The sequence below is a fragment of the Maniola hyperantus genome, chromosome 23, assembly GCF_902806685.2.
Source record: "Maniola hyperantus chromosome 23, iAphHyp1.2, whole genome shotgun sequence".
Taxonomy (NCBI): Eukaryota; Metazoa; Arthropoda; class Insecta; order Lepidoptera; family Nymphalidae; genus Maniola; species Maniola hyperantus.
In genome coordinates this window covers 943,017-964,931 of record NC_048558.1, presented here as the reverse complement: position 1 = coordinate 964,931, position 21,915 = coordinate 943,017, and the positions used below count along the sequence as shown (strand labels likewise).

The 21,915-nt window shown below is 35.5% G+C and overlaps 3 protein-coding genes across 22 annotated transcripts in view; 1 reads left to right on the top strand and 2 right to left on the bottom strand.

The window, feature by feature from the left end:
- Tom40 (Translocase of outer membrane 40) overlaps positions 1-6,674 on the bottom strand; it is a 127,536-nt gene extending 120,862 nt beyond the window's left edge. Inside the window, exons 1-8 of one of the 2 annotated variants that reach the window (XM_069506724.1) lie at positions 6,446-6,674; positions 5,551-5,618; positions 4,656-4,847; positions 4,101-4,232; positions 3,442-3,553; positions 3,223-3,299; positions 2,888-2,984; positions 2,545-2,725 (exon numbers count right to left, since the gene is read on the bottom strand). In XM_069506724.1, the coding sequence (XP_069362825.1) occupies positions 2,586-2,725; positions 2,888-2,984; positions 3,223-3,299; positions 3,442-3,553; positions 4,101-4,232; positions 4,656-4,847; positions 5,551-5,618; positions 6,446-6,575 (948 nt within the window). In that variant the 5' untranslated portion in view covers positions 6,576-6,674 and the 3' untranslated portion in view covers positions 2,545-2,585. Of the gene's footprint in view, positions 1-112; positions 2,726-2,887; positions 2,985-3,222; positions 3,300-3,441; positions 3,554-4,100; positions 4,233-4,655; positions 4,848-5,550; positions 5,619-6,445 lie in introns of those variants that run through there. The other variant, XM_034981096.2, reaches the window with a different exon arrangement.
- Positions 6,675-7,002: 328 nt separating this feature from the next.
- Positions 7,003-8,148, top strand: LOC117993313 (STING ER exit protein). The gene has a single exon (XM_034981097.2). It carries the CDS (start codon positions 7,124-7,126, stop codon positions 7,769-7,771), a length of 648 nt encoding a protein of 215 aa, XP_034836988.1. The 5' UTR covers positions 7,003-7,123; the 3' UTR covers positions 7,772-8,148.
- Positions 8,149-8,302: 154 nt separating this feature from the next.
- Positions 8,303-21,915, bottom strand: part of LOC117993310 (muscle calcium channel subunit alpha-1-like) — a 72,765-nt gene continuing 59,152 nt past the window's right edge. For 8 of the 19 annotated variants that reach the window (XM_069506669.1, XM_069506671.1, XM_069506675.1 and 5 more), the window contains 9 exons: positions 21,012-21,183; positions 20,626-20,725; positions 20,414-20,489; positions 19,920-20,003; positions 18,866-19,374; positions 17,321-17,418; positions 16,098-16,204; positions 15,599-15,665; positions 8,303-15,426 (listed from right to left, as the gene is read on the bottom strand). In XM_069506669.1, coding sequence (XP_069362770.1) covers positions 15,244-15,426; positions 15,599-15,665; positions 16,098-16,204; positions 17,321-17,418; positions 18,866-19,374; positions 19,920-20,003; positions 20,414-20,489; positions 20,626-20,725; positions 21,012-21,183 — 1,396 coding nt within the window. In that variant the 3' untranslated portion in view covers positions 8,303-15,243. Of the gene's footprint in view, positions 15,427-15,598; positions 15,666-16,097; positions 16,205-17,320; positions 17,422-18,865; positions 19,375-19,748; positions 19,787-19,919; positions 20,004-20,413; positions 20,490-20,625; positions 20,726-21,011; positions 21,184-21,915 lie in introns of those variants that run through there. The other 11 variants (XM_069506683.1, XM_069506684.1, XM_034981094.2 and 8 more) reach the window with 8 other exon arrangements.

The following is a 21,915-nucleotide window of genomic DNA, read 5'->3' as shown; positions in this document are numbered from 1 at the left end:
CTTATACCGATACGACTTAAACACAAGCATGAGCAACTCGCCATCGTGAATTGCAAGAACTGTACGGCATCATTCTTTAAAAAATGAAGGTTAGGAAATAAATAAAATGACATTTGATTTATTAACGTAACTCTATTAATAATAAACAGTTCAACAACAGGCTATGTACAGTACACCACATTTATTATCTACACGCATACAAATTAAATTGAATGAAACGCATTTCCAAGGACGTCAATTATTATTTAACGTTATTTTATACAAAGTGACCACTATGGTTTTTCTGAAGTTTTTTTGTGCATAAAAAATTGCATACCAACAATATACAGTAAGTATAAGTCCCGCAAATTGCTATTGCGCTGGGACCATGACTCAAATTAACCGTCACGCGCCAAGATAGCCTTGTCGCACTGTAGATCTCAACTCTCAATGGGCACTTGGCCAGCGTGGTAGACTATGGGTAGAACCTTCTCATTCTGCGAGGAGATCCGTGCTCAGTAGTGAGCCAGCAATGGTTGATGATAAAAATATAAAGCGCGCCGAGCGCATCTATTTTGTGTCACAGACTAGAGGAATAAGATGGATGGAGCTTTCTTCTCAAAGTTTAAGCCAACTGCTTCTGTGTCAGGCATAACATTTTCATTGTGCCATAACTTAGGTAAACCAAAATTGGCTTTATTATTTAATTTTTCTTTGTAAATATAACATACTAGCTGATATCCACGACTTCGTACTCGTGGCTTTAGATTTTTAAAATCCCGTGGTAACTCTTTGATTTCCCGGGATAAAAATTAGCCTATGTCACTCTCTAGTTCTTTAACTATACCCATTACCCATGCCATAAGATCACGTTGATACATACGTTGCTCTGTTGCGACGTGACTGAAGGACAAACCAATAAACCAACACACAAACACACTTTCACATTACTGATTACTGATAATTTATATGACAGAGAAACCATAGTGTCAATTTCTTTATAAATGCTGTACTGGTGTGTAGCTAGAGTAGCTTTAGCAGTGTAAAAAAAGTTAATACATAAAGTATATTTACATTACATATTTTATTTTCAAGCGCGATAGTCAATAAAATTGAATTGTCCATGATTGGTGCCAATTGGGTATTTTCCTACTTTTGAATTTGATAAATATTATTACTTGATTATAAACTAGGATAAAAATACTGACGTACGCTGAAAAAAATATTAAAATCCAACAAAGATTTACAAAGTTACAGGCATTTTAATTTTGGAGTGGGAGGGTCTTCTATCCCTTTCTCGCAAAACGAAAATTTCTATGAAACCGCACGAAGCTACTATGGCATTAGTAAGGTGTGACGTCAAAATTCTATATCGCTATCTCTGTCTAATCAGAAATATTTAAATGCTTATAACGTTTTTGTAATGCTTTTTCAGTTTACGTCATTATTTTTATCGTAGTTTATGTCAAAGTAATAAAAAAGTCAAATACCCTAGTTAGGGCCCTATGTTGCAGAGTCGTCGAGGTCGTCATTATCAAATATGAAACAAGGAAAATACTAAATTTTGTGTACAAAAAAATTGGCACCATTATGTTTATCTTTGTATTTATAAAATCTAGGATTCATTAAAAAAAGTAATTCGTATTTTGGATTTCAAACAATAGATTTGTAAAGCTTAATTTTATATACTTTAAAACATTAATTATAGTGATGTTAAACCCAAAATACAAATTACATACAGACTCACTCACAACATTTGTTATATACTAATATTCATGTGCAGTGATGCATACATGGAGGTTTCTATACTCTAGTGTAAAGTAACACCGAAAATATAAGAACACTAGCTGATGCCCGCGACTTCGTACGCGTGGATTTAGGTTTTCAAAAATCCCGGGGGAAAACTTTGATTTTCCGGGATAAAAAGTAGCCTATGTCACTCTCTAGGTCTTTGAGTATACCCATGCAAAAAATCCGTTGCTCCGTTGCGACGTGATTGAAGGACAAACCAACAAACAAACACTTTCGCATAAGTAATAATAATAAGGGTACTGATTGTGGATAAAAAAACCCGGCCAAGTGCGAGTCAGGCTCGCGCAACGAGGGTTCCGTAATACAGTCGTGTTTTTTCTACATTTTGCACGATAATTCAAAAACTATGATGCATAAAAATAAATAAAATCTGTTTTAGAATGTACAGGTGAAGACCTTTCATATGATACCCCACTTGATATAGTTTATCTTACCTCGAAAATTGAAAATACTAATAATTAGTTCATGACCACAATTTTTTTTTTTTTGTGTGATGTAACCACAAATTCACAGTTTTCAGATTTTTCCCCGAATGTCAGCCATAAGACCTACCTACCTGCCAAATTTCATGATTCTAGGTCAACGGGAAGTACCCTGTAGGTTTCTTGACAGACAACAAAGTGATCCTATAAGGGTTCCGTTTTTTCATTTGAGGTTCTGTACCCTAAAAATACATGTTTCAGAGTTTTTGAATTCTTCCAAAGGAAATCAGAAACTTTTACACGGCGCTTTACACTTTCTTGCACCCCCTCTGCATCACTAAACACTGATACACTAACACACTGCACTACACACTAGCCGATGATGAGTCCGCAGCCAAACTTGAACTGCTGCTTGGCCTGGTTGGCCATGCCCGACAGGGCGAAGGAGAACGGTAGAGGTTGCAGCTTCTTCTCTAGCACTGCGCCAATGTTCCAATTTGAGTCTACCATGCCTGGAAAAAAAAGGAATGATACAATTTAATACACTCATCTCAGTGGAAATTGCTTTCCAAATCGGTGTATTCTAGTAAAGTAGAACACCCCGACCCGACCATCGGACAGAAGGCCGACATCTTAATCACCAGGGTATCATTATTTCATGAAATAAGTATTACCTCTAAAAACGAGGTCTGCCTTTGGTATAGTGACTTGGTAGCCAATGGTGCCCACCGACTCCATGCCTCTGAAGGAGGTGTCCATCTCTGCTACCACCTGCAAAAACAGTTTACACAAGTAAAAAAAAACTGTTTAAAAGTATAAAGCCATGGTGTCAATTCTGATGTTTTTTCTAAACTAAATTTAGTGTTATTTTATTTATTTTTATTTTTATTTACAGACAGACAGACAGACACAGACAACGAAGTAGTCCTATAAGGGTTTCTTTTTCCTTTCGCGGTACGGAACCCTAAAAAGACCTTAGATTCGGAAATAGGTTGAAGAAGTATTATACCTGCAATTGTTCGCTGGCCTGCTTGAAGTAGCAGACGTGAAAACTGGCCGCTCCCACTGTCGCTGATATTTCAGAGTCTGAAAATTGGACAACTTAAGTTTTTTTTTAAATCTTGGTAATCTACAAGTATTTTATAGCTAACTATAATTATTTTAGACTTTTTATTACTTTATAAGAAAAAAGGTTCATATAAATAAAATGAAATTAAAAGCTGTTTACCATCCATGGTATATCTGGCAGCTGCGGAGGCGATGGCGATCTCTCCGCCGGAGATCCTCGCGCTCGACTGGTACACCAGCTCTGCTCCCAGCGCTAAACGCTTCGTTACCGACTGAAACAAAAATTTGTAGTGCATATAAAATAACAGTACTATAGTTAAGAGTGCTGTTCATGGTCTCCCATTATGCTGTTGCAATCCACATTTACGGGGAGGACAACTCCCTCAAGAGAACTCTCAGGAATACTCAAAAGCGAGATAGACAGGAGTTTTAGCAATTTTACATATTACGAATTACGTTTTTTTTTTGGGAAAAATAATTAATCAATTTTTTACACAAATTGAAATTATTATGAAGTAAAGTGTGCAATGAAGATATTAATTTTTCAATTTTCTACTTTCTTACATTCTTCTTCTTCTTCTTTAACTTTAGGGCTATGCAGGTACTTGAATCCCTGTATCACTGCGACCGTCTTCCATGTGTGATGAGTGGAGTGTTTGCCTCCACTTCAATTCAATTTCTTACATAGTTTATTTTTAATTTTCTAATTTCTTACATAATTTATTTTCAATTTTCTAATTTCTTACATAGTTTATTTACAAAGTAGTCTCATTGGTTCAAAACAGACATAATTATGAAGTAATCAATATGTAATATTACCTGTAAGTAATGTCCAACAAGCACTGAGGACTTGTCACTGCAGTCAGGCTTGCCCACCGCCAGTGCCAGCGTGTAGTCTGAGCCCTTGTATTCTAACGTGCCTTGTGTGGCTGACAGCTTGCATTCTTGCACCTGGGAAACAAATAATCATAACATATTATAAAAGTCTGTTTGTTTGCATTAATCTCAAAAACTACTGTAGAAATTTCACATAGCTACATGTTAAACTATATCTACCTATCTAATTATCAGATCTTACCCAACCCACAGAATCCTAAAAAAAATGCAGATCTGCTCTGTGGAAACTTTATCACCAAAGCCAGGGTAAGTCTCTAGTTTTATAAAAGAAACTAGCTTATATGCCTGCTATTTCATCCATGTGGACTACACAGATTTCAAACCCCTGGGTTTGAAATGAATTTTCCAATTCATACCAGATGTCTAAGTCATAATGGCCTGTCAATCCAATCCATCCATCCATCCAGTAGTTTGAGCTGTGCGTTGATAGATCAGTCAATCACCTTTTCCTTTTATATAATCAAATACTCTACTGACCTGTGCTGCACCCTTGATTCTGATTTCCGGAGTGAGCTGGTGTATAAGGTTGAAGTTGACATTGCCTGATGGGTCCACGTCCCCCAGGACAACGGGGAAGGCCTCAGTGGGGGATATCTGCTTGGTGCCGATGTATGTGGCACCCAGCTTGTAGCCGTTCTGCATTGAGCTCATTGTGAGGGTGTGTGACATCTGTAATATATTACAAGCTGGTGAACAAACCGGTGTAAGGCCGCGATTACACCCGTAAGTTTTATTCACATTAGTAGCTTACATAAATAATTGACAACATAAGTTAGACAAATCCCTACCCATATTATAAATGCGAAAGTGTGCATGTTTGTTGGTTTATTGAATAGAATAGAATAGAATAATGTTTATTCGAGGTATATAAGTGGTACATGGTGTAGGCAATATCGTCCTGTACAGCAGTGCAACACCTCGAACAGGTAGGCCACTCAGCTTGTGTTGAGACGTCGGGCCCCTCAGACACAAACCTCTATGGCAAACATCTGAGGTACCAGACGCCCCAACGCTGATTTTCAGTGACCGCCTTTTATACTACCCAAACGTCAATGGCATAGAATGTGTAAAGTTGCTGAGTAAATGGATAAATAAAATGAAATAAAGTATATAAAGTGATTTAGAGCATAAAAGAAGAAATAAGTAATAAAACATTTAAATAGATGTTGTAAATTGTAAGAATAGGAAAATTGTACAATAGTTTTTTTTTGTTGTATTATATTATAAAGAATATTTTTATATTTTGTATATATATATTGGTTTGTCCTTCAATCACGACGCAATGGAGCAACGGATTGACGTGATTTTTTGCATGGATATAAGTACAGATACAGCAAGTACTGGATTATTTAAAATAGTCTATGTAACTTACCTGAAAATGATTAGAAATTCCTTTATTGACCATCAGCTTGCCTCCTTCAAAATTAACTGGCATAACATCTGAAAATAAAATAAAAGTTGCATTGCAAGATTCCCCTCTAGGTGGACAGACAACATCAAACGAGTCACAGGGAGCCACAGGATGGCGACGATGCAAGGCCATGGCGTGTGGACGTGCTACAAGAGACCATGTACAGCAGTGGATGTCTATCTGTTGATAATGACATTACATAATTATGTTCTTCTCAGACCTGAGGGTCTAACATGCGCCCCGCGAGAAAATTTTTTCTACGCATTATCTCGTGTTTTTTCATACAAATAAGACGAGAGTAAATGCGAAGACAAAATTTTCTCGTGGTATATATTTCGTGGTGTATATTTATGTTAGGCGTGCTGGGCACTTTTGGAACCCTCGTAGCTTTATAATATGTCACATTCCAAGCTTAAATTAATGTCTTCATTTATTAAATTCAATACGAAATTTAAAAAAAAACATACATAACCTACCAACAAAGTTTAAGCTACGATAAATTCCAAAATTAGGTTGTATGCAGTAGGTTGGGATTAAGTAATAATCTTATCACAAAATAAATAGGGTATTTCTGATAACGGCATACCTCCCTACAGAAGTCATTTTAGGTACCCCCAGTAATTTACTGTAGCATTTTGTCATACTAGGACATAAATCAAGTATTCTATACAGAAATATTCATACTATTCGCCATATTACATCACAAGATAACCAAACCTTAGGTTGATAGCCTACATAAAGGTTTATAGGAATTTTCTGAATGGATGGTCAATAATTTGATATGCTTATGTTTTTATATGAAATTTTACGTCCTTAGTATATAACCTTTTTGCTGTTAAACCTTCGTAGCCCTCACCTTTGGTCTTTTTGTGCAATTCATCCAACGTTCCTGGATTTTCACGTTTATTAGCATTTTCTATGTCCTGTATGTCGGTGCTTGTAAGCCCAGAGTTCGAGACACGGTATCTGCTCGCTATAGCGCCCATTGCGTTTGAGTATTTTCTTTACTTTTCCTAAAATCTACAGTAATCGATTTAACATGTGCAAGGAAACACAAATCGGCAGAAAAAAAGACGATCGGTTTGAAGTTGACAGAAAAGCACAGACAAAATTATATCAGCCATAGACAATGAAAAAACATGTTGCCAACATTACGAAATATGGTATGCATTAAGAAGTTATTACACCTTCCAATTCCAATAGTCTATTCTGATCTCATTTTAAAACTGCCTATTTTATATATATAAAACATAGACATTTTGCTTATGGTGAAACTTTGTCAGTCACAGCTCTAGACTAGTATATAGTGATCTGTGACTTATACAATCTACATTTCTATGAAATTTTTGAAAGGCCTTAAAGGACTGATATCCAGGGCCGTAAAATAAATAAAATAATAAAAAAAAAAACATTTCTATGGATTAGTCTGTGATCTACATTGTCAAAGCAAAACTTTATTTTTATTTGCGTTGCAAAATTTAACTAAACTTATTGGTTAAAAACATTAAATTCATCAATAATCTAATACTCCAAAATGCCGAAAGTTGTTTCAAGAAGCATTGTGTGCTCAGACACGAAGGATCAAGAGGAATACAACGAAACAAAACCACTACACATTTACTACTGCATTTGTGGTCAAATGTCCCTTATTTTGGACTGTACGCTGGACAGATTACCTTTACGACCTACGGATGGTGCTAGAGTCATCGACGGGTCCAAACACGCTCACAAAATCACCTCAGACCCAGACGAAACTGTATATTTAAAGCGCGAAAAAGGTATCGAAAGACAGTATAGGTTGAAGTGTAAAAAGTGCGCTGTGCCTATTTATTACAAGCATGATCAAGCCAGCAACGTTGTCTTTATCATGAACGAGGCGTTAGTGGCCACAGCAGGGGAAGGAACAGTCACTGATATATATAAACAAGTGGCTTTAGCGCAACCAAAGAAGATAATGGTGACTAAGCACACTAAAAACATGGGAAAGTTCAGTTCTGTGACTGTGTCGACTATTGATGAGGAGGAAGATGAAATCGAGGCGCGGGAGGTCGCTGACAGTTATGCTAACAATGCGAGGATCATTGAGAAGCAGTTGGAGAGGAAGGGTATGAACAAACGCCAGGCCGAGACTCCTTCACACAGTATGGAGAAGAGAGTCAGAGGGACTTTAATTGACAAGTAGATTTGTACGAGAATATAGAATTAAGAGATTACAAATATAATATGAAGATTGTGACTGGTATGTTTTTTAATTATTTTCCTAAATCGAGGCAAGTGGGAATTGAACCTAAAACCTATCCCTTTTAAAGCGCAGGCCACACTGGGAGTTAAGTAAGACGAAACTAAGTTTGTTTGGCTTCGTTCATGTCGCTAGCAATATCTTTTCATATTTTCGTTTACACTCCGAACATACAAAATAAGCCAGCAATTTTTACTACTGCGTTTAATACATAGGAAAATATTTTTGTCAATTTGATGCCCATTTAGGTTTTTAAAAATCCTGTGGAAACTCAAATTTTCTGGAATAAAATCATAGCAATGTCCATCTCCGGGATGCAAGCTACCTCTGTACCAAATTGCATCGAAATCAGTTTAGCGGATGTTTCGTAAAAAGGCCACAGACACGGACAGACATGCTTTATTGCCTTTATAATATTACTTGGTATGGATTTGCATTGGTCTAACAAAAGATGGCATTAAAAACTATAGTATATATTCTCACATCTTTTTTATTTATATGAAAACAATTTTACAATGTTTTTTAAACAATAAATATAGATAATTAATAATTTCCCAATTTAATGATTTGACGGAATAAATATATCTTTTAATAATTACAACTTTTTTTTGGTACCTATTTACATAATTATTTATTTATTTACAATCAAAAGTCCCATTACAACTAGCCTTTGAGCTAGCTTATAAAAAATTTACTTAAAAAAAGACAAAAATTTGAATACAGATTTCTCATCATTTTGTACATTATTTACATGTTTCTTTTTTCTTGAAACCATTTTTATTTTTTTGTTGGAGATGTAACAAATATTCAAGTATAAACAAATTAAAAAAAAAAAATATTTAGTGATGCCCAGTTCCTATTAAAAAAATCAAATAACTTTTATTTTTCATACTAAGTACTATGTTGTTGCAAGCTATATTTCTAGTAGAAAATTATTTTGAAAAACGATTTTTTTTTCTTGAGAAATTTTGAAAAAGAACCAGGCAAACAAATATTTTTAAAATTCTCCATTTTTACATGTCAAGAAAAACAAGTTAAAAAACTTCTTTTTTACTAATATATTATTAGGAAAACTTCGGGAATAATGAAAACAAACCTTATTGGCACCTTGTGATTATAAAAATTGGAAAACTGTTGAACTACATATAAATTTGTGCTTATGTTTTTTAGAAAATACAAAATTAAAATAGGATTTTTTTTATATATTTATCAAACTAAAAATGTATGACAATAATTATGAAAAACAGTTCCTGTTGAATAAAAATTAAATCAGACATGTTGTGAAATACCAACAAGTAAATTTTAATATTTTAGAATATAATTACCACAGATTGCAAACATGATGCAGTTTGTTTCTTAGATTCTAGAGGAATGTGGTTTGGTTGAAATGGGTAGGTTTGCACAGATTTCTATTCTAAATACATCAAGATTCAAAGGGCACTTACTAGGGAAAACCTTATGCTAATGGGTGTTTTACGCTGACCATACACAATCAAGTTTACCGGTCAAGTTTGCAGCAAACTTGAAGAGGCATCCAGTTAGCTTGACAGTGTGTGGCTATCAGTATGCATGATGTCAAGTACACTTGACAGTGTATGGTTATCTTTTGTTTTTTGATTGGACGCCACTACAACTCCTGCAAATTGACGGTAAACTTGAACTTGAAGCAACATCATGCGACAATGCAGCATGCCACAATAAGAAACATTATTTTTGTCTAATTCATATAAAAACATTCTGCTGTAGAATTGGAATATTACGGTACGACAGTATGCCGACGATTCTTGGTACATTTTAAATTATTGCAGCATGCAGTTCAGTTGCATGCCGAATGCCGCATAGTGTTGCTCAATGTATATTTAATAAAATTGCCAGCACCAAAAACTAAATGAAAATTGTTTTTGCCATAATATTTTAATAGTTTTTGGTCAAAGAGTGCTATTATATATACGAAAAATACCTAGTTAAATATCTTTGTTTTTGGTAAGTTGCAAGTTTTATTCGTTTGAATTTATACAATTGAATTTATAAAACGATAAGTTATATTTTGTAAACCAGGTTCCTTATAAATGCTACTAATCTATAAATTATTAAGTTTCTATTTGTCTACTGTCTTTTATGTAAAAATTTTTGTAATACATAAAATAAATACATAACATATTATACCTACATATTTTTTGTTTGCTATATGGCGGTAGTTTGTCACATAACAAAATTCTATCTATTACTTACTGATTAATTTTTTTTTTTTGCTGATTATTGTTCTCTTGCTAAAACTAAGTTAGCAATTAATGCAAGAGTCGGCCAATCGAAAGGTTAATCTCATTTTTCATCAAATTTTGGAAATCGAGACGCGATTCAAAATTATTTTGTAGCATGATTTTGAAAAATACTGTAAAATTTAGTGTAGGTACTTAATAGGTATACAAAGATTTAGAATTTAATTTTTGTGACATTTTAATTAATTAATGACCTTAAGTATTTCTCAATTCCTGAAAGTCTATCCAATCTACTGAAATTGGTATCTACAGGTTTACATCGACGCTGCAACTCTGGCATGCTTAGTTGACAAGCATTAGCCGCTTTTCCAAAAAATAATTTTTGAGCTATCGCCAAAAACCGTAGGAATTTTGAAAAGCATTAGCTTTTCAAAATTCCTACGGTTTTTGTTTGGTTTTATGTTACATAACTTTGTAGATTTTTTTTTTTCAAAATTCTCTTTTTTTGGCGATAACTCAAAAACTACTTTTTAACAAAAAGACGGCAGAGCTGGCGCTAGGTCGCAGGAGCCTATACTCAGTTATGCGTTATATATTCAGATACAAGTTAGCCTTTGACTGCAATCTCACCTGGTGGTAAGTGATGATGCAATCTAAGATGGATGCCGGCTAACCTGGAAGGGGTGTGGCAGTTTTATTAAACCCATACCCATTTGGTTTCTACACGGCATTGTACCGGAACGCTAAATCGTTTGGCTGCACGACTTTGCCGTAGGATGGTAACTAGCCACGGCCGAAGCCTCCCACCAGACAAACGCAATTACTGTCGCAATGTACACCTGTCATCCAATTACTTAATAATAATGGACTAATGGCCAGTGCGTGCCAGACCTTCGTTATTTTATTAAAGCTGAAAGCTATGTGTATTGTCCCCAACACAGGGAGGAATGAACAGCATTATTATGAAGTTTGGATCATGGTGGCTTTGGAAAAGGTGTAAAAATCTTACGTCAAAGTATAAAGTCTAATTTTTTTGTATTTTATTCAGAGTAGGTAGTATTAGAAATCACGTCATGCATTGCCAGACACTTAGTATCGTGGCAACCCCATGCCAGACACCCTTAAGTTTAACAGAGAAACTTTCAGCTTTTATAAAATAAAGAAGGTCTGGCACGCGCTGGCTCTCTCTATAAAGTTTGTCAAGTCTTTAAGTGCGGTATTGTCACGCTCATATAACGCGTGCCAGTAAAAAAACCAATCGAAACAAAGCGGTGCCAATCATAACGTCTCACTCACACACAATACACAGGTATAGGTACTGTGTAAGCGAGATCAAATGATTAACGCAGCTCTTTTCGATTAGTTTCTTTATTGGCACGCGTTATTAATCAGTTAGGTACATTTATAATATTATAATTTTAAAGATTTAGTGTAGGTATGGTGTAAATGCAAAAATTGTGCTCGATTTTTAAAACTTGTAGAAATTTTACGAGTAAAATTAGGGTTTCTATCACACTAGATGGGGCCTTCCTCGTTGTGGTGTTCAAAACTGGTCCATGTGTTCAAATCACTTACGATATAATGCGTACCTTTTGAGAAATGACTCGCCATATTTGCTCTATATGTCAATTGTCTTGTTAAAAGTACGGTTTAACCGTAGGTACATATTTTGACTACCTTTTGACATGACTATCTGTCAGAGCACATATACCTAACAAGTTCTTTCTCAAATTTTACGCATTATATCTTGCTACAAAAGGTTGAAAGTATGTTCCACATTTGGCCAAATTTTGAATGTCATTACGAAGAAAGCCCCGCATGGTCAGTCTGGTTTTAATTGCCAAAAAAATATACTCGAATAGGTGGTCCTTCGAAGCGAAAACTAAATCCAATTCTTTTGTACAAAAAACTTTATAAGAAATTAAATAAGTAGGTAACGTCTGGCGACACTGGGATCATTAGTTTATCTAAAATAGTTTGGATTAAAAAAATCTTGCCATTACTTTCGGGAGCGCATATTTAAAAAATGATAGCGATAGCGGTAAAAAAATCTGTTCGATTGTATCGAATAGATTTAAAAAAAATATGTACAAGTACTTTTGATTGGTCAAGTGATTCTACCACGGGTCCGGAATACCCATACTACCGAAAAGAATCATCAAGAAACTCGGCGGTTGCTTTTTTCAAGTTCTTTCAAGCCTTTTCAGTTTACATAAGTAACTGTAGTCCCGCGCATTGCTGTAGCGAGTCAAATCCACGCTCTTTTATTATTTACATACTATGCACTTCATGAGCATACTTTTAACAGATCTACATAGTTTGCAGTTAAAGTTTTGTGTACAAAAAGTTGGGGTCAAGATTATCTAACTTCCCCTCTAATATTATATAATCAATAATACTGAAAACTTTAACAGTTCTGCACACAATTTTTTACATCACAAATTAATTTCTTAAAGCTTGAACAAACTTTTTTTTAACTTTAGTTACTCATTATATTTATATTTTACTAAATACAAGAGTTAGATTAAATTGTAGTTTTTTTGTATGCTTTTTCAAAACAATATCCGAGATAAAAACGGGGTAGTTGACTCTTGTTAAATGTAAAAAATAATATAACGGCCTATAAAGTCCCACTGCTGGGCAAAGGCCTCATTGTTCATTTACACTATAAATAAAAACTATAAAGCTAATTTTATTTTATAATAGGATTAGTTTAAGTAAATTTATTCGGTAATAATTTGGTTGCTATAAAATTCTTCTACCGCCAATTATAATGGACTAAGAGCCAGCGCGTACCAGACTTTCGTTATTTTATAAAAACTGAAAGTTTCTTTGCGTATTGTCCCCAACACTGGGAGGAACGTTTGTCTGGATGTTTGGATTTGGGAAATAACAAGTAATAAAGGTGTAAAAATGTTACGTCAAAGTATGAAGTTTAATTTTTTTAATTCTTCGGAATTGTATAAGAAATTACGTCATGCATTACCAGACACTTAGTATCGCGGCAAACCCCTGCCAGACACCCTTAAACTTTAAAACTTGAAGGGCGTCTGGCAGGGGTTGCTACGACCCTAAGTGTCTGGCAATGGATGACGTAATTTCTAACACAACTCCGAAGAAAATATTAAAAAATTACACTTTACACCTACTTTGACGTACGATTTTTGTACACCTTTATCTGCTGTTATCTCCCAAAGCCTCCGTTCAACAAACGTTCCTCCTAGTGTTGGGGACAATACGCAAAGAAACTTTCAGCTTTTATAAATTAACGTAGGTCTGGTACGCGCTGGCTCTCTCTCTATAATCTTAGCCTAAAGTTCCTAATCGTCTATAGTTTAGAAGTTACCAGTAAAAAAAAACACAATAGAGCCAAATTCTTAGTAAACGAATCGAAAATACCTACGAAAAGGTCCACAGTAAAAAAATTGAAGCATACCCAGCTATGGCAAAAAGGAGAATAGAAATAATCTCATCAAAAGTCATAGTTTTTGTTTCACCCTAATCAATTAATCTAAAATTTACTATAAAATACCTACTGAACTACAAATCTCACTTTCAACTGTGTTTCACGGCCACAGTCCAAGAAATTCAGTATTACAATTATCTAACTTTGATCCGCCTGTTCGATTCGCTTTAATATATACTGCCAAAAGGCCAACATCTAAGAAACAAAGTCCTTACTCACTATGACATTCAAATCAGCTTACTCGTATAACGCGTAAAATTTAACTCCTCACGAGTCACGCGTCTCTTTAACTTTTTGTGTCGAATTTCATGTCAAAAGTACGATTTGAGTCATTATTTTAAAGGTGTGTACCGTACTTTTGATATGATAGTTGACCCATAGAGCTAAAATGGCGCGTGAGGAGTTATTTTGTACGGGCTATATGTGACTACAATTTTTAACTTCAATATTGAGATCCACTTTAGAACGTACTTTGACTTTTGAGTTAAAACGAGACAGATTTATGTAGAGATATGTCTATCTTCTTTTAACTCGGTCTTAAGTCACCGTGAGGCTGCGATCTATAGAGCGTACTTTGACTATGCTCAGAGTTAATACACAGTTAAAACTAGACATGTATTTCTCTAATATAAATCTGTCTCGTTTTAACTCAAAGTGAAGTCTGAGCAAAGTCAAAATGCGCTCTTTAGATCTCACACTGAGACTTGTATTGTACATGTCGAATTTGACGCCACAATGCGTACTTGTTATAATTTCAATGCCATTGCGATTCAGATCCTGTAGACAGAATCAGTCTTCCATACACGCCTATCGTCAAGTTAAATTGTATGGAATGACATTTGAAGTCACGTAAAACTTTCAACCAAATGTCATTTTGGCAGGTTGTCAATACGGTGCGTTTTTTCATCTTGACATTTAAAAGCGTGGACAGAAAATGAATTTTGTCTCGGCCTGTAGCTCCCGAATACTGTAAAGCATCATAAAAGAGATTGTTACATTTAGTTTGACATGACGTCGTAGCATGCTGTCCGAACAAGAAAATATATAAAAACGCAGACGGTCTTTAGTACCGAGACTGATGTCTATAGAGCGTACTTTGACTTTGCTCAGACTTAAGTGGACTTAAGACATAGTTAAAACGAGACAGCGTTATATTGACCACATTGACATATTAAACTTAGTCATTTTTGTCACATTGTCTGTTATGTGGAAGGATCTAGGAACCCAATGCGTTATTATCCCAAGTAAACTCCAACCATTATGTGATCACGTATCACGAATCTTAGCAAAGGGCGCACTTTGACTTTGCTTAGACTTAAGTTAAATCCAGACGATTCGATCAGTTAAAACGAAACAGATACATCGGCGATATAACGCTGTCTTGTTTTAACTGTGGCTTACGAAATCTGAGCAAAGTCAAAGTGTGCTCTATAGATCTCAATCTCAGTATAATGCATACATTTTGAGAACGCACTTCCCATATTTGCTCTATGTGTCAATTGTCATGTCAAAAGTACGGTTTACCCTTAGATTAGGATTAAAACTTTTGACGTGACAGTTGACACAGAGTAAATAATATGGCGAGTGCGTTCTCCAAATATATGCACTATCTATAGCTCTGTCTTAGAAAGTTTCCAGTATTCAGCAGCTAGAGCCGTGAAATAAAAGAGACGATTGAGCATATTTTTGATCAGACTGTAAAATTAAGAACGCTAGGTATTCGGTAGTGTCTAAACAAGCACCGGCTTGCGTTTTCTCTTTCGTCTGTGGTGCGGGTGACGTTTGTCGGCGCCATCTTGGCTGCCATGTTGTGTCGGTGCTATAAACGCTTGAGCGGCGGCGGCGCGGCCGGCTGGTGGAAGGGATGGTACTGGCGGGCTAGGATCTCGCTCTAAAAAATCCCAAATATTACCCTATTCATACATTATACTCACTTTTTTCATTAAACATCTACGGAAGTAAGGTTTAGTTTCATCACCGCGTGGAATTTTCAATTTATCAATTTTAATTTGGAACGTTTTCAGCGAATTTGAATTTTGTGTCTTGGTGGTGAAAATAACCTTGTTGCAGTTGATGTATGCTTACCACTTGGGGTTGTTGGTTTTGGACTAGCTTCAGGTTTCTCTCTTGAGTCATAAGTTGATGTGCCGCTCTGTAAAGATAACAACAAAAAAGTTATTAACAAAAAAACAACAACAAGTAAAAAAGTTTTGAAAAATCCGACCTGAAAAAAATTTAGATATATGTATAGAGATCCTACGTACACAGCTTTCAGGTCGTAATTTCGGCGTTGACTCCGAGTGGCCTACTTACGCAACGTTTGTTGACCTATAGCGTCAGTCAGGTGTTTTATATGCAAATTTGCAATATATCGTAAACTTTTACAAAATTATAGGATTTTTTTTCGTATTTTTTGTGGTATATCAGTAATCATCAGTACTATCACCTGTCTTTGTTTTTGCCAGCGTTCTGAACACCCCGTATATCTAACATTACCAAAAATGCAGTAGTCGTTTTCTATTTGAAATATTAGGAAATGGTTTGTAGTAATCTTTGTGTTGTAAAAACTGAAAGAGTTAACTACCTGTCCATTTGCTCTTGGGTCATGTCGAGTGCCTCCTGCATCTCCCTCGAGGTGTTCCTCACGAACTCTGGATCGCAGTACTCTCCTAGACCTTGCTCAGCTAACACCTGGAATTCAATATCAAGTTATGTAACTATCATTTTATAACTCAGCTAACACCTGGAATTCAATATCAAGTTATGTAATTATCATTGTATAACTCAGCTAACACCTGGAATTCAATATCAAGTTATGTAACTATCATTGTATAACTCAGCTAACACCTGGAATTCAATATCAAGTTATGTAACTATCATTGCATAACTCAGCTAACACCTAGAATTCAATATCAAGTTATGTAACTATCATTGCATAACTCAGCTAACACCTAGAATTCAATATCAAGTTATGTAACTATCATTGCATAACTCAGCTAACACCTAGAATTCAATATCAAGTTATGTATCTATCATTGCATAACTCAGCTAACACCTAGAATTCAATATCAAGTTATGTAACTATCATTGCATAACTCAGCTAACACCTAGAATTCAATATCAAGTTATGTAACTATCATTGCATAACTCAGCTAACACCTAGAATTCAATATCAAGTTATGTAACTATCATTGCATAACTCAGCTAACACCTAGAATTCAATATCAAGTTATGTAACTATCATTGCATAACTCAGCTAACACCTAGAATTCAATATCAAGTTATATAACTACCATTGTATAATGCACTTGTGTAATAACAACTCTTATATCTATCGGTTACTAGTTTATGCTCGCGGCTTCGCGTGGACTACACAAATTTCAAACCCCTATTTCACCTCCTTAGGGGTTGAATTTTCAAAATCCTTTCTTAGCGGATGCCTACGACATAATAGCTATCTGAATGCCAAATTTCACCCCGTTCTTCCGTTCAGTAGTTTCAGCTGTGCGTTGATAGATCAGTCAGTCAGTCAACTTTACCTTTTATATATTTAGACTAGTCCGCGTAGCTTTAGGTTGTAGGTAGATTTATGTTTTAAAAAACCCCGTGGGAACTCTTTAATTATTCGGGCTAAAAACTAGCCTAGAAAATTCTCCGTAAAGGTATAAGAAGTCCGCCAATCCGCACTGGGCCAGCGTGGCAGACTATGGCCTAAATCCTCATTCTGAGAGGAGACGCGTGCTCAGTAATGGGCTGGCGATGGGTTGATCATGATGATGATTAGTGTGGATTGTTCAAAGGTCTTACCTTAGAAACCAGACTCTCAGCCGAACCCACCACGGGAACCGAGGCGGTGTTCCTAGGACTGCCTGGCAGCGACACCACCCCGCGGCCGACATTATCGCCTACTGCATACGGAACACTGTTATAGCCTTCATCATGGTGACCGAGAGATAACAGTCAAAATTATTTAGAAGCCTGAGAGTTTTTTGAAGTTATATGGAAAATAATGCTATTCTAATCTAAAAATCAGCCTAAAAAACGCTAAGTTTTGATTTGAGGATCTCTAAACAGCTAAAACAATTCTCTTGCTGATTTATAAACAAAAAATGCAATTTTTCTCTAATAGAGATTCTAAAAAAAATACTCTAAAAACTGTTTATATTGCCTGCTTCTAATTCCATAAATAAATTATTTACATTAGCTATAATTTCTAAACGATGCATTCTAAATTTTTCAAGCCTCTAACCAACTATCATGTACAACTTTATTCGTTTATAAGCAGTGAGATTTCTAACAATTCAAACTAGGTATTTATCAGCTCTCGTGGAAATTTATGATTTTCGATTACATTCGTGCAAAATTGTAATGAAAGCATTTTTAGATTTGTTACTCTCCGTGTTAACTAGAAGCTTCTAAAGTTGTTAATGTATACTAAATGAAACACTAGCTAGCAATTCAGATGGTCCGTGTTAATTTTCATGCCAGTTTTAATTTGAAATGTTCTTGTTAGACTTTCGATTTGAATTTTATGATTTTAAATCGACGAAAAAAAATTATGTGTGTTGAAATCCAAAATTGTGCATCAAATGTGTCGTGTTCTTAAATGAGATGCTATAAAATTGTGGGGATTGAGTTTCATTTTGCGTCGAGGAATGCGTGTACATAAATTTATATTTAATACCAAGATGCGTTTTATACCCATGGTACTTTCGTAAGTTTCGCCTGAAAAGCTTAAAATTCATTAGTGCACGATGCTTTTTTTCATCTTGGAAAGCTTCCTTCGTAACTTTCCAAAAAATATAAAAATATTTAACCGTTTTGATGAATTCCCTTATTTGTGGTCTATTATATTATGTCTGTATAATAAATTCAACTAAATCTAATATTACTTGCTGTGTAATTTAAAAATTCTTAAGTAATTTTCTCGATTAGCATTACTATAAGTAAGTACTAGTATTTTGAAAGGAAACAGGAATCTGCCAAATAAGTTTAGAATTTTTTTTGAAAGTTAGATGTCGAAGAAAATCAGACGTTAAAAAATAACTTAACTACAAAGTATCTAAATGCATGTAAACTACAGAATAATTATTAATAGTCCCTTCCAGGTAAAACTAGGTATCTACTTTTAAAATGTATATAAATTTGACGTGAAATGGAATTCAAAAGGGTTAGAATTCAGAAATATAATACCAATTCAAAAGATTCAAAAAATAGAGTGGGTAAATTTAGAACAGAAAATCTATAAATGGTTTTTAAAACAAAAATTTAAGTATTTCAGGGTAGTTAGAAGAAATTATCATAGAATTCTAAAACATAGAAGGAAACTTTCCGCAACAACTAAGTGCAGACCTGGCGGCGGCGGATCTACAAGCTTGTTAGGGCGCGCGGGCGTGACCGCGGGCACATGCGCATGCGGCGCCGCGCCCGACGACGCGCTGCGCACCATCCGACCTGCGGGCGCGGGCCGAGGCGCTGCACGCAGGCTCCTACGCTCCCGGGCGTGCGAAAACGTGAACGGCAACCTCGCTGCCGCATTGTATCCGTACAGCGTCATGGGCCTAGTCTCTGCTGGCATACACTCCTTCGCCAAATAAGCTGAAATCTTCGGCGCTATCGTCTCTCCAGGAGATGGCGTTTTATCTTCTGGAGACGCTTTCCTTGGCACTGCTAACTTCTCAGTTACAGTTATTTTCTCAGTTATTTTTTCAGTTATCTTTTCAGCGCCTTCAGGGTGAACCTTCTGTCTGGATGGGGACGTGGATTTTGCTCCAGAACTTTCCGGTGTCGATAGATAGTTGACACATCCGAATGCTAGACCGATCTGGCCTAACATTTCAGGGTAGTTGGACTTTTGATTGCTGTTTTACGTTGTTGTGCACCGAGTATGATTATCCAAAGGTTATTTTGTGTGGGTTTCCGAAAGCAGCATGAATGGAAGTTAATTTGTGTTCGTGTTAGTATAACGCAGAGTAATTTGTATTTTGTTATATAAGATAAGATTGAGTAGTAGTTTTCCACATTGGTAGAAAAATATATAAAATGTTTAAATTACTACTTATCCACTTAAAGATTGTTTTGGTCCTTCTAACCGCATTATGCAATCCGGTTCGAAGGACCACAACAAAACTCAATATATTTCTTATATAATTCAAATTATGAGTTAGTAAATTAATGACTGTAAAAATCTATTCCTATGTAAAACAAAGTTTCAATCGATCACACACTTAGCTACCTTTGTAATAAGCGTTCTTTAGATCATTTGTTGTTGTTCTGCAATGACAAGCGGGACACTTATTGATTTTGCTATTACCCTCCTGATATTACTTTATTAAAGTTGGCATTATTAATTTAATATATTAACAATGAAGATTACAGCTATTATTAATAAAAATTATATACTCACTCGAGCACCTGGTATATTTTTTCTGATTCCCCATTTAATATTAGCGGTCTTAATGGTATCTGCTCCTTAGGCTGGCCATTAGCTCTGTAACAAAGAATATATTCAACAAAATTATAAATTAGCGGGTAGTTGCATAATTCGTTAGCCTGCGTCCACTGCTAGATACATGATTTTCGTAAACGCGCCGCCATACACGGTCCTGCACTACCCTCATAGATGAATGTTTAGCATAGCTTTCATCATTCCAGTAATAGAGACTGATGACATAAAGAGAATAGCGCGACGCGGGCGAATGAGGAAGGCTGAGGACCGGCTGTCTAGATGCTCAGTGAAAAAGGTCTATGTCCAGCATTAGAAAACCATATTATACTGAAATGATGATAGCTTAATTGGGACAGCTAAAGTAGATTTGTGATCTTGAATATAACCACTGTGAGTATTTTTTAAACGCGAATAAAAGCTAAAGAGTTTATATTAAAGGCTACAAAACTCACAAGTTTGGTGCTAAAGGCAGATTCGATACTCCGTATTCTCGCTGCATCATTGAACTTAAGTGATTGCCAACAGCTTCTGAAAGAATAAGAAAATATTTTTATTTCGCTACATAATGAAGTAAAAATTGCAAAAGCTAGGAATAGTATTTGACAGCCTTAAAACTAGAGGAGTGCAGGAATGCTTTGAAATAAATGGGTATACACATATTAACCTGGAGGTCCATCGCCATGTTTCCGATGTCTGTGGAAGTGCCTGTTAGGGCCATGTCTTCGTATACTGGACCAAACTCCACCAAACAGCGAATGATTTCTCTGCAAAAGACTTTCTATTTTAATTTGTGTGATTGGATTTTATTTTATTATTTGATTACCAGCGTACCTACTACAGGAAATAACACTTTTATTTGTGTTTTAACTACAAATTCAGGATTTTTGGATTTTTCTCTTTATTTGTGCTATAAGACGGTCAACGGGAAGTACCCTATAGGTTATGATTCTCTTGACGAGTCTTGACAGATAGGCAACGAAGTGATCATCTAAGGGTCCCTTTATTCTCTGGAGATAACCCCTAAAAAAACTAAAACTAGATTACACTAACCCTATGCATGGGAACATCAGTGTCCCCAGCAACATCGACGTCCAGATTCCCGGATATAGCTCGCTTAAGTTCAGGGCCCGCTTCGTGCAGGGTCCTCAGGCCGGCTTGTAGAGTCATCTGGTGACACTGTTCATCACTCTGCCTCATCTCCTGTTCCTTGCGCTTTTTGAACCTTTACGTGAAGAACATTTGTTGAATCATTTGTTACTGTTGAGAAGCTTGGACTTGTGACTTCGTTATTTATATCGCTCTTCAGAATTTTGAACATAGTCCTTACAAATTTTGACTTAGCATGTACAGATTTGAGATCAAATTCATTAGCATCCAATTTTTCTATTTGATTTGATATTTGAAGAAGGAAAGAAAAAACAAGAATAGGCTTTTAGGAATTATTACGTGTTGCAGTTATAATAATTTTCAGCTACGATTTAAAGTGGGTTTATAATTGGTGAAAGTAGTTGAGTCACAAGTTCGAACTTCTGTCTTTTAAAGTATTAAAAACTTGCTATTAATTCATTTTAAGCAAAGTGCAACTAATTTTTCAGCTAGGCTATAATTGCTTTTTGATGCTAAGATAAAAAATTTGCCATTGCTAATGATATATTAAAAACTCTATAGTATCATTGTATTCTACTCCCAAATCTTGAGCTATCAACTACTCGTAAATGTAGAAATTTTAAAAAACTGTACAGAAATGTAAATGTGCGCATGTTTTTTGATATGCAGCAAATTATATAGCCGTTTTATGAGTTGATAATAATCTATTGCTAGAGTTACGTCGAGAAAAATCCACAAAAAAACACAACATTTAAATATTTCGGAGGCGGGTAGGTAAAAAATTTATTCGAAAATGGGCGTCAGCTTTATTTGCTTTGTCAACAGTATCAAGCATGCTAAGTTGATG

What these genes read in the sequence shown, in the direction of transcription:
- LOC117993313 (XM_034981097.2), top strand. Translation starts at nt 7,124, where the DNA reads ATGCCGAAAGTTGTTTCAAGAAGCATTGTGTGCTCAGACACGAAGGAT.